The sequence below is a fragment of the Lates calcarifer genome, linkage group LG10, assembly GCF_001640805.2.
Source record: "Lates calcarifer isolate ASB-BC8 linkage group LG10, TLL_Latcal_v3, whole genome shotgun sequence".
Classification (NCBI taxonomy): domain Eukaryota; kingdom Metazoa; phylum Chordata; class Actinopteri; family Centropomidae; genus Lates; species Lates calcarifer.
This window is the reverse complement of record NC_066842.1, coordinates 5,637,218-5,650,434: the sequence shown is the minus strand read 5'-3', so window position 1 is coordinate 5,650,434 and position 13,217 is coordinate 5,637,218. Positions and strand designations below refer to the sequence as shown.

General features: G+C 38.9%; 1 protein-coding gene across 1 annotated transcript; it reads left to right on the top strand.

Moving 5' to 3' along the window:
- Positions 1 to 559: 559 nt before the first annotated feature.
- Positions 560 to 8,766, top strand: snupn (snurportin 1). Its single transcript, XM_018675890.2, has 9 exons — positions 560 to 669; positions 2,152 to 2,316; positions 2,563 to 2,746; positions 3,031 to 3,135; positions 5,869 to 5,965; positions 6,588 to 6,685; positions 6,851 to 6,928; positions 7,402 to 7,482; positions 7,697 to 8,766. Exons 2-9 carry the CDS (start codon positions 2,159 to 2,161, stop codon positions 8,015 to 8,017), a joined length of 1,122 nt encoding a protein of 373 aa, XP_018531406.1. The 5' UTR covers positions 560 to 669; positions 2,152 to 2,158; the 3' UTR covers positions 8,018 to 8,766.
- Positions 8,767 to 13,217: the final 4,451 nt, after the last annotated feature.

Sequence of the window (13,217 nt, the reverse complement as noted above, 5' to 3'; positions counted from 1 at the left end):
GATGCGTCAGATTAACCACTACAAGCTTAATGCAACCAAAAAGGATTCAAGGATTCAATCTTGAATATACTTGATATATAGTTAATATTCTCCAGAGATATTCTTTAAGATAACCATAAGATGATCAAATTCAAGATGAAATTCTGTTTACTATGGTACAGCATTTTTTTCCTTTGTACTACTTTTACTTCTACTTCACTACATTTCAAAGGGAAACTGGTTTGTAGTCCACCACACTTTTTTAACCGTTCCCTTTTCAGACTTACTCATTTTCTCTATTTAACCACATCATCCCCTCTCATTCTCTTGTCTTGTTTTTATCGCTGCCATACGGAGTTTTTTCCTAGTCCTTTATTTATGTGCAATAATTTTATAATTTATGTGCATTACAATTTCTTTATCATTAAACTCAATAGTGTGTATGTTTTTAAAGTTGTCACTGCGAGACGCACGCAAGACTCTCCGTACTCCCCTGCACTTTAGTAAATGGTAAATACATCTAATCTTAATCTGAGGTATTTCCATCATGAGTAAATTTGCTCGGTAAAACTCCGGGTTAGTTCGCTGCTTTTGGTCGGCCAACCAAATATCGTCACTGGTGGGAAAAATGACAGCGTGACGTCTCAGTCTCAGTTTCAACAGCAACAGCAGCCTCCCTGGATGTCCAAGGTATCTGTCTATTACAGCAGATTTATTACTTATTATCTGACCAAACCTTCTCTCTAGTTAATTTGGGCCTGATAATTGTGTGTACCTGTTAGAAATTAAAGCAGCGACGCATCGTTTATAGACTCAGTGTTGCTAACGACTGGCCCACAGCATGCTAGCAGGTTTAGCATAATGCTAGCTGCTAAAAAGAACTGTAACTCTGGTATCTTTTAATGTCAGCGAAGCCAAATAGACCCCCACTAGATGAGGGTTACACCACCCATTTGAGAGGACGTTTTTCGTCTGCCTGTACACGTCCTTTTAGTCAGCGTTATATTTTTGTCATGCAACTAAAGCTAGTTCAATATGCAGGTTAATTAAAAAACACCTAATTAAAACTGACGTGGTCTATTATAAGCAGTTCTGCATTAAACCGTCGCGAAAAGTTATAGTGTTCATTTATATAAATGAACGTAGGCTAAATAACAGAAACACGTGTCTGTGTAATGCAGTGCAGTTCAACAGCACCACAAACTGCATTAGCTTTAGTTTGCTGTACCTCATAAACTGGCAGCTGAGTGTATGTAGCATTGACATTAACTGACCTAGTGAGACCTAGGTCCCTGAACTCCATTTGGGCAAGCACAGGTTTAGAGTGCAGACAGGAGCAAAATAAGTTAAATGGCAGTGACTGGCAAATTGCAGCTACATGAAGAAGTTTTGGCACCCCAGGGGTTGAAGAAAAAATAAGTAAATATGCCCCCCACTTGGCAGATATTACAGCTAGCTTCTGCAGCACCTAAGAGCCTCTCTATACTTGATACACCACAGGCTGTCTTCTTGCACACACAGCATGTTTAGAATCTAAACATTTTTAATTAAAGCTTGAGCATCATTTTTAATGACACTCAAGGCTTTTAGTGCTGTTCCAAAAGCTTCAGCTTGTGTGTCTTGACATAGTTCCTGGCAGACTGAGGTCTGCTTTAGATCATTGTTCTACTGTAGAAGCCAGCCTCTTTTCTGTGCAATGTTTCCCAAGGAAGAATATTTTCACCCTTATGCCTCACAGGCAAGGGGTTGGTAGGTTACTAAGAAATTAAAGTTCAATAAAAAAGTAACAGTGCATTAACAATCATTTTAATGTATGTTTGCTGCAGGGACTCAGTTTACTTCTATTCACCTCAAAAGTGAATCAATTTTTGCCCACAACTGTATATTTTTCTTGGTTTCTATGGCTGGGATGTGACTAATGATGGTCACTTATATAGTAGTGCTGAAAAGATTAGTCAATTAAGTCTCCTAACAAACAAAAATAGTCAAATCTGCAAGCTGCTGCTAAAGATTATGAATGACACAGTGGCATGAATAATGCCACTATCTTCATTTTCAAACAGTGATTATTCATGAATTCATCAACTACATTACCTTGGCATGGTCAACTTCAGAAAGTGGGGAAAAATTGCTTATGAGCTCACATAACCATTATTTTGTACTGATTTGCAGAGTCCCCATGGATGACCTGACCCAAGCCCTCTCGGCCAGCTTTGCTGTGTCCAAGGAGCCCAACAGTACAGCCGCCCCCCACCCTCGGCTGGCCCAGTACAAGAGCAAGTACAGTGTGCTGGAGCAGAGTGAGCGACGGCGGCGCTTCCTTGACCTGCAAAAAAGGTACATGTCCTAACCATTTAGTATTTGTCCAGTACAAAGCCAATTCTGCAAAGCTGTTTACTATGGCCTTATTCAGATTGGACACACTTGGTCAATTTAAAAATGCAATTTGCTGACTGAATTAGCTTCAGGAAGCTGCCATTCTATTATATGTTTTATTGTTGAGTGACTAAGTAAACTCTGTGCACTGGTAAATTTACGGCTGAAGTGTTGGGATTAGCCTTTTTTTTCCATCTGTAATCTCAGTAAGAGACTAAACTACGTCAACCATGCACGACGTCTGGCTGATGGGGACTGGACCGGGGCAGACAGCGATGGGGAGGAGGACATGGAGAAACAGGAGGAGGGGGAACGGGAACAAGATGGCAACGCAGAGGAAGAGGGGATGGAGATTGAGCGGAGGAAGCTGCCAAAACATTATGCAAACCAGGTCGGTGTTTGACGTATTATGACCCAGATGTATTACTGTTACTCAAGTGTGAAGGACAGCACATTGCTCACTAATCTTTTTGCTGTATTCGCCATTTTGTCCAGCAGAGGGCGTAGTAGTTTTTAGAATTACAGTCCTGCTCTTTGGCATTAGACCTTGTGATAAATCACTCTGGTGTTGAATGCTGACATTTTTGCTGACATTGATTTTTCCATAACTCTAATACAAATGTTGATGAATGATGAAGATGAAATGCTGTTAACAAAGTTCCCCTTCCTCCTCAGCTCATGCTGTCAGAGTGGCTGGTGGATGTGCCATCAGAACTGGACACTGATTGGCTGATGGTGGTCTGTCCTGTGGGGAAAAGATCTCTTATCGTTGCCTCCAAGGTAGGGATCTGTCACTGCTCTTTTACTGTCTCACATGACCACATTTCTACAGTACCTGAATTCAAGATCTCAGGGGGGAAGAAGATGATAATGACGTTGATAATTGACGGCACGTAGGACTGTCAGTCAAATACAGCTGAGCTTCTGTGAGCTGCTTCTTATTGGCTTATTAATTAGTTTCCATCTGCGCTGATTTTGATGTGTCATCTTCCAGCCCTGACCGAAAGTCTTACCACTTTCAAGATTTGATTAACTCGAAGAACAGTAATCAGCATCTTTTCTCATTTGAATGCACTGTCACGGCTTGACTGAATCAGTGTTTTGTGAGGATTACCGCATGTTGTATCTGTTGCTTGTAAATTCAACACTGCATTCCTGGCATCAAGGAGAAAGAGGTGAGTTGTGATGTGAGTAAGATGAGCCGCCCTGTATGAGCAACCTTACACAATATTAATAATGTGGGCAAGTAAGTTAGGAAGAATTTTCCTGAATCTGTAACAGAGAAAGCAGTGAGTATGAAGTGATTTCATTATAATGATGTAAAGATGTTGATTCATTTGTGTAAGGTGTAAAGTGAGCACTGTATGAATCATAAGATTTGCATAATTTCGAGTCTGAGTCGCCATGTGAATCAGTTTTATCAAAATTAGATATGTAGCTGCATACATAGCCACTGACATTTAGTTATTTTAAACACTAAAGTATTCTACATGACAACTAGAATATAATGCCCAAAAGAAAAAGGGTTTGGCCGTGGTGTCAAAGTGTTAAGGGAACTGAAAAATGAGAAGTATCGAAAGCAAGTTGTGCCAGAGCCACAGATAACACAAACTCTATTGAGTCACATTGTGTCTTGTCATCCAGTTGGAAATAAGAGAAGTTAATATGATGCTGATTCAAACTGATTGTATTCATTATGTCATTAGATTGTAACAGGAACAAAGTGACAGATCCGAGTGACAGACCAGAAAGGGGACAGATTGTCTGCTCCTGGTGGGGAAAAAAGAAATGCACAAATGTTTGTTTCTTTGTGTATTATTTCACTACTTTTCTCTTCCTCTCGGCTGAGACTTAAGTTTGTTGTGTGTCAGTTCTTAAGCTGTGGTATCTGTAGCAAAAGTTCCCAAACCCAGGGCCATAAACTGGCACCAGGCCTCAGAACATTTGTAGCTAGGCTGCAAGGAAACCTTTATGTAAAAGCTGAATAATAATTACAAAGCTTTATAAAATATTTGTAATTTGTAATTTCTGTCAATTTGGCGCTGCCTGTCTGTTCCACAACATTCCTCATCTCTTCCTGTCTAGCTCACATCAACATGATACTGATTTTTGAACTTAAGTTGGTTATCAGCACTCAAAATATCAGTCCATCATCACCTACTTCGCTACTTGATGTCGCTACTGCCTGTGCTGTGTTTGTATTACTGTCTGCAATTTGATAATATAGGTACAAAAGGAGAAACATTGGAGAGTTTCGAGGTGCTTCAGAAGAGGAATACAGTGCATGAAGTTTAGATTTATACTTGTCATCATCTTATGAGTTGCTAGAAACTGAAAAACCAAAGTTTGGGAGACAGGTTGAAGCAGGCGTGATGCTGAGTAAAAGCAAGTGAGTGGTAGTCACCAGGGCTGGAAGAGTAGCAACCCGTCAGTCTCATGAAACACACCCCCAAACAATGCCATTATTAAGCCATAATATCCTGTGTAGTATTTTCAAAATCGTCATGAAGACATAAATTAAAAGAAGTGAAATTAGTTATCAACAACTTCTGGTGAAAAAAATTACTCGTAGTCAGAACTTTGTGGGTTTTCTAATTTATTTTCCTGCAACATCACATGTTTTTCTGTGGTAGTCTGAAATGTAAAATAGAAGTGTCATTTACCTTGTATTACATCATTCTTGTGGTTTAGGAGTAATGAAGAGGCATGAAAATGCTTATCAGCATTGCAGATTGCTAGTAACTGGTTCAACATGCCTGTCCTGTCATACTGGCCCTACAGTTTTTCTCTATCAGGACACATAAACCTGTGTTGTACTAGTGCCACTAACACTCCACACCCTCTGTTGCAATCATCTAAAATATCATAATGACTGTGTACAGTCATACAGTTCCTGGTTCAGTATTTTAGACCTTGACCTCACAGATGACAAATGTGTGAAACACCACGGCCCAATGCTCTTCACAAAACGAGAACTGAAGATTCTTTGAAAAACAGAAACAACAGATGGTTTCCATTGCTCGAGGAAAACTGAATTAGACATGTTGCATCTGCTCTTGGAGCATTCACATTTATTTGTAAGAGTTATTTTAAATGACACTTTTAGCTTTTAATCTCTCCATATTTCCCATGTAGCTCTGTGGGAACATTGTGTCACTTATGCTGCCAGGACTCTGAGGACCACCTACACCAAAAACCAAAAACCTTTTTCTGATGTGCATCACTTTATTCCCACAATTATAATCAGTTATAGTCGCCAGTTGCAATCACCAAGGAGTTATAATTATCAAGTTGTCTTGTAAATGTGAGAATATTACTCTTTTCTATTTTTACATTCAAAATGGCTCTAAACAAAAAATGCACATAAATTGTGGTACATTTCAAATAGGGCTGAGTATTGTCCTCATACTTTCAACTCTGACAATATTATTGAGGAATATTAGAATGTAAATCAGTTGTAGATGTTATTTCTTGTGTCATTTAATGTTTCTGTTTCTGACTTTTTTTCTGAAGGGTTCCACTGCAGCGTACACTAAAAGTGGCTACTGTGTGAACCGCTTCCCCTCCCTGCTGCCCGGTGGGAACCGACACAACTCTGCCATGGGAAAAGGTAGGTGGGCTGGTTGTATCTGGAGGGCAGTGGCTCACTAAAATGGATCACATAGGCATTCTTGCAACACACAAAAGTGTCTCACAAACTTTGTGCAAACTCACAGAACAGTTTTTTTAAATGGTGACTGTAGTGAACAGATGTTTACAATCTTACAAGCTAATAAAAGATTAAAAATTGATATTATGGGGTCAGTGAAAGTAGAGATCCAACTAAAACACCCAGTGAAGAGTTGATGTTCTCACCATTTAACAGTTTTATCTTGTAAACAAGATTCTTTTAGCCTTTGTTGCTAAAATGTCACACAGCACTGATTGTTCATTGTTGCACTTTCCTCGGGGTGTTGTGTGAGGGTTGGTTGTTGGTGATTCTTCTGGTTATTTTTTGTTCCAAAACATCGTACAGGACCTAAAATGTCAGAACTTGTAATCACTGTGCCACTGGTATAGATCAATAATCACATCACACACCCTGCAGATATCTTAAGGTCATTTTGTAAAAGTATTACTTCTTTTTATTAAGGCAATAACAGTTAAATTTATATTGTAAGTCACCGTTAAGGAGTTCTATACCTGTGAATGCTGTATATATGTAAATAGTTTTTTGTATTTTCCCCATGCAGACTACACAATCCTGGACTGCATTTACAGTGAAGTGGATAGAACATACTACATCCTGGACGTCATGTGCTGGAGAGGCCACCCGGTCTACGACTGCCCGGTAAGACTGGTTTCTAATCCTCCAGCGATCCAGGAATGCTTGTCTAATTGCTTAAGTAGCAAAGTCTGGGCCACAGATGTGCTGTTACACCACGTTGCCCATCTCATTGGCTCTGGTTTTGAAATAGGAGTTTTTTGTTTACAGTCTGTGTTGTCTCATCAACAGACCGAGTTCCGTTTCTACTGGCTTCAGTCCAAAGTCCAGGAGACAGACGGCCTATCAGAGATTGCCAAACGCAACCCTGTGAGTACCAGTGGCAGGAATAGAGCCTTTCCACCTCATGCCACATTTTTCCTTCCTGGTTTTCTGTACCTAGTATTATTATTTGAGACACTGTAACATATTTTCTGTATTTTGAGTTTGTTGCGTTTTATGCCTTGCTGCACCTTGTTTCCCCATATGGGATAAATAAAGTCCTGAACCTGAACCTAAAGTAAGACAAAGGAAAATTCAAGGCAAACTCCCATTACTGTCTTGGGGACTAATTGTGCGCTGAGGTGATTATTACAGACAAATCTTGAAGATTAGGGTGGTGGAGTGAACTTTGAGTTCCACCTCTAAATCTTCAGTGTTTGTGTGGACCAGCTCAACAGAAGCTAAATCAGGCTTAGTCCTTGCAGAGTAAACCATTGGAAAGCAATTTCTCACATTTGACAAGAAGACAAATTGTGTTGGGAACTAACTACGTGGTGCTCTGGTTTTGTTTGGTCCAACAGTTCCGGTTTGTGAGCCTCCAAAGCACAGACTGCACAGCAGAGTCAATTCAGAAAGCCCTGACATCTGAGTACAGCTTCAGCGTAAGAGCAGATCTTTAGATCTTTAACCACTTTCTGCAAACACCTTACTTTGCTGTTGCACACATTCCAAGTAGTGTTAGAGTCAGATACATATTTAAAATGTTCAGTGTAACAAAGAGTTTAGAAAATAATTCATCATCTTTTTTTATGAAAAATGAACACAAATGCATTTCATTTACTTCTCATCATCATAATTCTAAATTTCTGGTTGCAGGTGGATGGTCTCCTCTTCTACCACCGGCAGACCCACTACACTCCTGGCAGCACCCCTCTAGTGGGCTGGCTTCGCCCCTACATGGTCACTGACATCCTGGGCATAGAGGTTCCCGTAGGACCCCTCACCACTAAGCCTGAGTATGCCAGCCACCAGCTGCAACAGATCCTGGAACACAAAAAAGCATCGAGTGAAGTCCGTCCGGCCAACAGAAGTGGAGGCTACGAGTTAGAGTACCTGTCCACGCCGAGCCAGGACAGCGCGGACTCTCTGAACTTTTTGAATCAAAAGCCAATAAGGGAAGCAAACATGGAAATCTGAGTGGGAGGCTTAACAAGATGCAAATTGCTAACTCAGTATTTCTGAGTGGTGTCAGCCCACATATGGCTCTTTAGAATGTCTGCTGAATGGTTCTACAGATCTGACCAATTGCAAAGCATGGCTAATTCTAATCCGGCACTGCTCAGGACGCCCTCAGAGTGCAGATTAGTAGAGCAATGCTGTATATGTGTTTTTATTTTGGATAAAAACAGTTACATCTTCTACATGATGCAGAACTTGGAAACAGTTAATATCTTTGTGAATACTTACACAGTATTTAGCCACTATAATTACCATCTCACAGTCTGTTACACAGATCCCTTTCATAATGTTATCGCATGCAATCCAAAAAAAAAAAAAAGACCAAGAGGTGCTTTATGTGAGATACACTGCAAAGTGCAACACAGTCAAATTTGTGGTCAAGTGTTGTTTTGCTGCTTTGCACTTTGTGCACTTAAAACAGATCTCACATAAGAAACATCCTTATGGTTGTTAGTTGTTTGTAGGTTTTCTACAACTGTCATCGATGCATATTCACTGAAAGAAGCTGAATTTTTGAGAAGATCGTTAAGGAAAGTGTATGATTCATTCAGTGTTTTGGAAAGTGAGATGTTGCTGACTGGTCAGACCCTGAGAGTTGTAATCATGTTGAACCGCATAGGCTTTTACAATTTAATAAGAAGTTTAAAATTGCTGAGAATATGTTTTTAAGTATGTTTCTAAATAAATGTTTTTTTTATCGGACTACACTCCTGTTCACTGTGTTGCCACACAGTTATTAACAGAAATGTGTAATATGCTAATTTAATTGGATTCTGGTTGTTTTTCACCATATGTTTTTTGGTTGCAGGGAAGAGAATATGTCAAAATGTAGTCTTCGATAGTAGTTCACTTTCAAGTACACCACTAAATACTTTTCTTCTGTGATAAAACAAAGGCTAATATATAAAATTAAGCCAGAAAAAAAAGTTGAAGTGAAGTTTGGAAAATACATTGAAATTCTTTTTCTTATACCTGGCTGTACTTGCTCTGTCAGTTTACCTGCAAGTACAAGTGATGTTCCAGTATATGGTAAGACATGACTCATACTGCTGTTACCAGCCGTCATCAGCAGAATTTGTGAGCATCTCTTCCCCTCTATGCTGAGCTTACTGTGCCATTTGCGTAACTGAAGAACTGGGCGGAAACTCAACAGGAAGAGACTTGTGAAGTGTCTGGCAGGGTTATGAACTTAGAGCGACCTGTGCCAACACATCCTCTGAGAAGGAACACCTTAGACTGACTCAGATTACCAGATCTTGGTTGTATGAGGTAGTTTACAATTTCTTAGGAAGGAAGGTGACCTGATTTTACTTTTCCTTTTGTTTTGCTGTTTTCAGAGACTTAACAGTACTGAAATTGTTTCTGGTTTCGACTCAAAGTGCCCAGTTTTTAAACTCCTTGAACCGGTTTCCATCTTTGACATACTGAGGTCTGTCTTTCTGCAGTTAATTAGTTTTGAGCTGAGGTACAGTTGATGGCTCTAGGGATGGCTTTGTTTGTTGGTTCACTTTTGGTTCAGACTGAAATAGATGGCCATGAAATTTTATACAAATCTCCAGAGGATAAAGCCTTTAGACTTGTGAAATATCTCTACATCAACCTGATAGGAGTGGCACAAATGTTTATAGAGATGTGTATGGTCTCCAGATGATGTATCTTATTGACTTCTGCAAACACCTGAATTTTCCTCTAGAGTCACCATAGCTGATTTTTTGTTTACATTCATGCCCCACCCATGGATAAATTGCAATCATTTTGATAATCCTTAAACTTTTATCCAGCACCATCTTCAAATTATAATCGGTCCCATTTTGGTTTATGACTTATGTTGTTGTACACATAGTTGTACACATAGCTTAGACTTTGTTATTTGCAGGTGTGTTTTGTAACCCAATCAGAGTTTTCAGAAGCTAGCTGAACAGTACAGATTTGTGTTTGACCCCTTGAATCAAAGAGTTTTGTGTTTGTGCCACCACTCACTTTTTCTACACTGGAAAGAACAAATCTTATTTTTCTCCTTGTCTTGCTTTTGCAATGGTATCGCTATTGCTATCACCACCTACACGGAACATCAACAGGTGAAAATAACAGTTCACCACCCTTCTGTGGGGATTATTATAACTCATTCTGGGAAACGTAGGAGATCACTGACTGAAGTGGAGGAAAGTGCACAATGCAGCTGAGGGAAATTATACCACAATTACAATATCTCATCACGCGATAACTCCTGGAAAGCATCAAAGACGATCTATAACAGTAACAGATCACGGTATTTAGTAGTTGCAGGCTCAGATCATTTTTGGTTATTTGCTTTTTGGTGAGTTTTCACTTGTACCTAAATGGAAAGGAAAAAATATTATGTACAACAGTTTTAATGTGGTTTAAATCAAATTTTAATTAGTTGAGTTTCCTATGGACCATATTGTTTCCACATGGCTTTAGGATTTATCTCCCATTATCATTGCATCTCTGGTGAAAAATTCTGCAAAACGTTCTCATAGATTTGACTCTATGTAGTGTAATATTTTGGAGCAAGATGTTTGATAAATGCTGTGCATCGTGTACAGTCGGATGTTGTTTCTCTCATATTCAGTCATCTCTAAACCAAGATATCTGTCAAAGAGAGCAGAGTCAGGCATGTGGTTACTGCAAGAATTCTGCTATTAGTCAGCAGCACCAATCACTTTCCAGGAACTGAGTTACCTGTCAGTCCAGAGTCACACTTTTCAGAACGCTCTCAGTCTCCCACACATATGCACAAGATCACACATGCAATGTTTCTTACTTCAGGTCTCTCTGATGTCTATGAAAACCTCGTTACAAGACTTCTAGGGAGTGAAGAAGGTTTGTGTTTCTCCTGAAACTCTTCAGCACCTGTCACACAAAGGATGTTTAACCATCTTCGGCTGGTTTTAGTTCCTGGTATTGTTATTGTCTGAAAAAAAAGAAGTAAGATGCATGTTGATTTGTGGGTCTGCACAGGGCTGTAGCCTGTTTTTTCTAAACCTGAGGTCAAATCCAAACCCCCAGAGGCACCACTCCAACTTCCCATAGAAATTTTGAACAACTGTCAATAAAAACATTACTTATATTTTATAAAAATGTATCTGAAGGAATATTTCATTTTGGAAAATATGTTTATTCACTTTCTTGGCAAGGGTGAGATAAAAAAAAAAGCTGATACCTCTTCTATGTCTGTGCTGTAAGGTACTGCAAGCAGGTGGTTAACTTAGCTTAGCTTAGCCTATCTTAGCATGATGTCTAGAAACAGGGGAAACATAGAGCCTGGCAGGTGACAATATCCACCTCCCTGCACCTCTAAAGCTAACAAAACTATATGTTATGTTGTGTTTATTTAATCAGCATTTGTACACAGCACATTGTGGTTTTACAGATTACATGTAATTTTTTGTACAGATTAAACACACACGACACATCATGTTAATTACTGAGCTTTAGAACTACTGGTAGTTAGATTTTACTGCCTTTAGGTTAGCTGTTTCTCCACTAGCAGTCTTTATGCTAAGCTAAACTAACTAGCTACTCACTGTAGGCTTATACTCAATGTGGAGGGCATGATCTCAGCATCCTCTTATAGCCCAGGGTCCACAATGTTTTGCTCAGTACAGTAACATATTTGTATGAACATTAATCTCTTTAGACTTAATATATGGGGTCTGGAGTGGATCATGTTGAAACAGAGGCTTCCACATACTGTACATTAGATGACATCTTAGAGTAAACTGATCTTTTCAGAAACGTAATACCTTAATCTCTGTCTACAGCTTTCACTGACCAGTTCAGTGAGCTAAATCAGGACTTCATCTCTTAAGTGTTTGATGCAGTCAAAGACTTTTTTCTTATTTATTTATTTTTTTTGTTATGCTGTACATTATGTGGGCAGGACTTAGAGTTTACCAATGACATTTTCCCAAATGACATGATGTCAGCTGGTTTCACAGGAAGTCTATTGTTATCCACCCCCTTTTCCCTTTGGTTTTCAAGCCAGACTTTCTCACGCCTCATTATTTTCAGTTGGCCTATTGTAGGATTTTGTTTTTTGTGTTAAAAAAAAAACAAAACATAAACAGTATATGAATGTACCTAAAATTTCTAACCTTTCCTTAAAAAAAAAAAAACAAGGTATAACCTGATATCTATGATGAGAAGATCAAGACATTGAGAAATCTCTCCAACCTCTCACACACTCTCGTCCTGTTTTTCATCACATTACTTTTACAGTCTCTTCAGGAAAACATCAAAGTAACATCAATAATCTTGCGGTAAATGCAGTCTCCTGACTGCACTTGAACAAACCTCCCATATGAAATATATCAGCCGTTGATAATATTCCTAGGGAGACCTGCATGTGTGTCTGTGGGTCATATTACAGCAACTTTATCGTGCTGTCGGGTATTTTCTGTTTCCTATGATGTCATGCAATTCCTGTAAAGTGTACTGAATTATAATGTAGCCTGGGGGATGCATGAGTTGAGAGTTTCACTAATTAAATTGCTATTTTGCAACTAACTATTACGGAAGGGCCCTGGTCCTATTATTAGTAATTTCCTCTCACTTTATTTCATGCATTAGTAATGTGCAGTAATAGTTTGGTGAGTGCTGTTGTGATGTAAACCTATACCTACGAAGATGCTAAAAACAGCATATTTTAAATATAGACCACAGTGGCAGATAAGATTAAAGGTCCCTTCAAGCCATGTTTAATATGCCATGCATATGCTTCTTTTCCCAATTCAAAAATATAGAATCTAGAAACTACATACATTTTTTTACAGTATGATTTTTAATACATAAATAACAAAATATAATTTTAAAAAAAAAACTATTAATTTTGACACAGCTTTCCTGTGTACAACGCACATTATTCTACTCACTGACATCCAATTTAACATTAATTAACAATATCAGTAAAATAAAGCTTTAGTGGAGAGGGACTTTGTGGTGTACAGTTAGTTATTTTCTTTCTTTCAAAGACATTTAACTTAATTTTCATGTATTTCAGAGTCCTTCTCATGCCTACAGAGGCAACCTGACACTCAAAATGGTGATTTTCCTGTTTGGTTTCCTATTTTTATGAATGAAGGCGGAGGTCAGTGGGCTTTTGACATTTTCTGGTCTTAACCACCAGGGGGTAGAG